The sequence below is a fragment of the Vigna umbellata genome, chromosome 11 (genome assembly GCF_029865625.1).
Source record: "Vigna umbellata cultivar VRB3 chromosome 11, Vumbellata_1.0, whole genome shotgun sequence".
Lineage (NCBI taxonomy): Eukaryota > Viridiplantae > Streptophyta > Magnoliopsida > Fabales > Fabaceae > Vigna > Vigna umbellata.
The window spans coordinates 4,585,010-4,589,251 of NC_142175.1; the positions used below are offsets into that span (position 1 = coordinate 4,585,010).

Sequence of the window (4,242 nt, forward strand, 5' to 3'; positions counted from 1 at the left end):
ACTTTTGAAAATTTTCAACTTTTACTCACTCAATTCATGATGAATTCAATCTAATTAATCCAAAGACACATATCAATCTATTCCTCAACCAATTATCTATCACTCCAAAAAGTTTCACAGCATCAATTGCAGAATAAAACTATCAAACTCAAATTTTATAATTTGGTCAAAACAAGGCAATTTTTAACTTTCAATGAACTCAATTTTGGCACCAATGCATGACACATACCTTTTGGTTAAAAACACTTAAACATGCATGGTTTGCCCTATTGAGACATTTAAATGTTAAAACTTACCCTTTTGCATGCAAACACATAATATATACACAAACACAATTAACACACAAGATAAAATTAAAATGCGAAAACATAATTAAACACTGGGTTGCCTCCCAGGAAGCGCTTGTTTAATGTCACGAGCCTGACAGATGGGGCAATTAAGTTTGATTCACGATGTTGATGTGCTTCTTCCTTTCATGGCACCAACATCTTCTCAGTAGCTTTCCCGTCACCAACTTGACTCTTCTTGAATAGGGAGCCTCAATTTCAAGTACTCCATTTGCCTTTATTTCCTTGATAACCCATAACTTGTTCTTAATAATCATTGGTTTGCCAGGTTTGGGTTCATCACTTTCCACAACAAGGTGTTGGTGAACTAGTTTTTCTTCCTTATCTCCATCCTCTTCCTTCACTTTGGGAGAGAAACAACTAAGGCTCTTTTTGGTCAACTTGGAAACTTGCCTTGGTAGACTAGTAACTAATAGAACTTCATCGGTTGCTTCAAGACTAGTCTGTTCCTCTTGACCTTGCTGCATATCTTTGAAGACATTGAAAGTTACCTCTCTATCTTGGTCTTTTAATCTCAGTATTCCCTCCTCCATATGAATGACAACCTTAGCTGTCTTCATGAAAGGTCTTCCTAAGATGAGTGGTATCTCTGCATCTTCCTCCATCTCCATCACTACAAAGTCCACTGGGAATTGGAGCTTATCAATTTTTATCACCACGTCTTCTACCACACCATAAGGATATTTGATGGACCTATCTGCCAACTGAAGCATCGTTCTTGTTGGCTTGGCTTCAAGACCACCAATCTTTTTAAGCAAAGATAGGGGCATCAGATTGATGCTAGCCCCTAAATCAATAAGAGCCTTCCCTATATCATGGTTTCCAATTGTGCAAGGAATGGTGAAACTCCCCGGATCTTTGAATTTTGGAGGGAGAGTCTTTTGCATGATGGCACTGCAATTTCCCTGCACTTCAATTGTTTCCTCATCTAAATACTTCTTTTTCTTGCTGAGGATTTGCTTCATATTCTTCGAATAGGCAGGAATTTGTTGTAGTGCTTCGGTCAAGGGTATGGTAATCTCCAGCTGGTTGAATATTTGCTTGAATCGAGCCAATTGTCTCTCCTTATCTCTATTTGAAGGGATTTTCGGATAAGGAAGATGTTTCACAATTTCCTTCTCTTTTTGCTTTTTCTCTTTTTCTGGACTTTTATTTTCTTCTCCTTTATTCACATACTCACTTTTAGTTTTTTCTTTCTCTCTCTCACACTCATTTTTCTCTTTCTCATTTTCTTTTTTCTCCAAAACTTCCTCCTCCACAACTAGATTGTCTTCAATCCCTCTTCCCACAATTTTTCCACTCATGGTAGTAATTGAATTGCAATGCTCCTTGGGATTAGTTTGGGTGTTGGCTGAAAAATGACCTGTCTGTTGATCTGATAGTTGTTTAGCCAACTGTCCAACCTGTGTTTCAAGATTTCTGATTGAAGCTTCTGTATTTTTCTGATTGGTCATAGAAGCTTGCATGAATTTTTCTAAAGTATCCTCTAATTTGGTTGTTCTTTCATACACAGAAGGATTTTGTTGTTGATGTTGATAAAGAGGTTGTCTATTTGAAGGACCAGCATCTTGTTTCCATCCAAAATTCTGACTTTGATTGTTTCTCCACCCCTGTGAAAAATTATTGTTGTTAGAGAAATTCCCTGATCTTCCTTGATTACTCACATATTGAACTTCTCCTTCTTGTGGGCTACTTTGATATGAACAATGACCATTGGGATGGTCACCTCCACAAAAGTTACATCTCATGGGTTGTTGACTAGGAGGAGATTGTACTGCTTTTAACTGCTCAGGTAAGTTAGCCATCTGTTTGGTTAATGCTTCCATCTGCTGAGTTAGAATTTTATTTTGAGCTAAAATTGCATCTGTAGTGCTGAGATCAAGAATTCCTTTCCGCTGAACTGTTTGTCTGTTATGTTGGGCTTGATGGTCTGTAGATGCTAGTGCCTCAATGATTCTTGTTGCTTGTTCTGCATCTACAGACATCATTGTTCCTCCAGCCGCTGCATCTAATATCATTTTGTTGTCTGGCCTCAGACCATTGCAAAAAATATTCAATTGAGCAATATCTTCAAAACCATGATTGGGGCATCTCCTCAACAAAGAATTAAATCGTTCCCAAGCTTCACAGAATGGTTCATCTTGTCCTTGCCTAAAAGTAGAAATCTCAGCTTTTGCCTTAATGTAACGAGAAGGTGGAAAGAATCTGTTCAAGAATTTATCTTCTACATCACTCCACTTGTTCAGACTCTGGTTGGGATGTGATTTAAGCCATTCCTTTGCTCTACCTGTCAAAGAAAAAGGAAACAAACGCATATATACATGGTCAAGATCTCCTTCTTCAAACCCCATAGTTCCTACCAGTTCATAGAATGTAGAGAGATGAATGTATGGATCTTCATTATCCATTCCAGTGAATTGATGAGAACTGATTAGGCTAAGGAAAGCTGGCTTCATCTCCAAAGTTTTGGTGGTGGGCGGTATTACTATGCTAGAAAAATATCTTGGCCCTTGTTGCATAGCATAGTCTCCAAGTGTTCTTCTAGGTGGATTTGGTCCTTCTTCCGCCATGTTTTCTGTTTCCTGATGTGTGATGGAAGTATTGGAAGATTTTTCCTTTGTTTTTCCTTGCTTCTTCTTGTTTTTGCCTCTACTTCTTCGAGCGGTTTTTTCTATCTCTGGGTCAAATGCTAATTGATCTTTAGAAACCTGACCTCTTAAGAACATAAATTAAAACAGCTCAAGCAAGGATTAGTACAAATGAAAAAAAATAAAATAAACTATCTAATTAAGAAGAAAAAGAAAATATATTCACAAAGCTGGATGAGATAACTTTTTAAAATTCAAAAGAAACCATTCCCCGGCAACGGCGCCAAAAATACTTGTTAAACTTTTGGCAAGCGTACCAATAGTCAACTATAGTATAATGATTTTTTAAGTAAGAGTGTCGAACCCACGAGGAACAGTTTCGATTAAATAGATAAATTGTTGTCTCAAACAGTATATATACAAGGATGTTCAATTTGATTCATGATGGATGTTGATAAATAAAACTACGTTGCGTGAAAGTAAAATAATAACAACAAATAACTTAACGAAGGTTAATATGAGAAGTTGGGATTGAATTCATCTATCTCACTCGTCTGCAATCTGGATGAATACAACATATAGCAACTAAAATTACCAATATTGATGCAACACACAAAAGTCATTTATATCGATTCCTCGCATATAAAATTCATAAGATCAGTTCCTTGAATATTGATTCCTCACATATCCAACAAACTGTCCAGCATTATATTCAAGTGTTATAAGCAATTGATAAACTGAAATCTATCCCTAGCATCACAGAATATCAAGTATTCTTGCTCAAATCAAGGTTTTAGAAATACTTTCCAGTCAAGTCTAAAATCCACATTCATGAAACTATTGATCAAGTAGAATCAAGCATTAAGAACAGAACAAAAATACCAATGTTGAATAAAAACAGAAATGTTATATATAAATATCACCAGATTACATCCGAGTTCGAATCGATTACATTCAATCCCAAGAGAAGAGATCAGCCACTCATAGTAGCCATTAGCATTCTAAGAGATGAAGAAGAAGATCCTACAACTAAAGTGGAAGAAAAACTCTTTGGGTGCTTCTTTCTCCGTAGCTCTCCGTCCTCCTTCTTTCTTTCTCCTTCGTATGTATATAAACTGCCCGAATTCTCGCTTAAGCTTAATTATTCTCGCTTAAGCGAGAAGAAACTTCTTGGAGAAGATAATCATTCTCGCTTAAGCTAAAATATTCTCGCTTAAGCGAGAATGACTTTTAAGGTAATGGCTTCCTGGACAAGTCTAGCTTAAGCGAAATCATTCTAGCTTGGGCGAAATGTTGCAGGATTTGCT

General features: G+C 36.7%; 1 protein-coding gene and 1 non-coding gene across 2 annotated transcripts; one reads left to right on the plus strand and one right to left on the minus strand.

Annotated features, from left to right (window-relative positions):
- Positions 1 to 436: 436 nt before the first annotated feature.
- On the minus strand, positions 437 to 2,917 carry LOC148190816 (uncharacterized). Its single transcript, XM_088101186.1, has 2 exons — positions 1,711 to 2,917; positions 437 to 1,488 (listed from the first exon to the last, which is right to left on the minus strand). Exons 1-2 carry the CDS (start codon positions 2,915 to 2,917, stop codon positions 437 to 439), a joined length of 2,259 nt encoding a protein of 752 aa, XP_087957312.1.
- On the plus strand, positions 2,421 to 2,526 carry LOC148190817 (small nucleolar RNA R71). The gene has a single exon (XR_015783137.1). It is a non-coding gene; the product is annotated as a small nucleolar RNA R71 (small nucleolar RNA).
- Positions 2,918 to 4,242: the final 1,325 nt, after the last annotated feature.

What these genes read in the sequence shown, in the direction of transcription:
- LOC148190816 (XM_088101186.1), bottom strand. Translation starts at nt 2,917, where the DNA reads ATGGCGGAAGAAGGACCAAATCCACCTAGAAGAACACTTGGAGACTAT. An exon ending in ACTATCAGATCAACAGACAG is followed by an intron (nt 1,489 to 1,710) that starts GTCATTTTTCAG and finishes ATAAAAGTCCAG; the next exon opens with AAAAAGAGAAAAAGCAAAAA.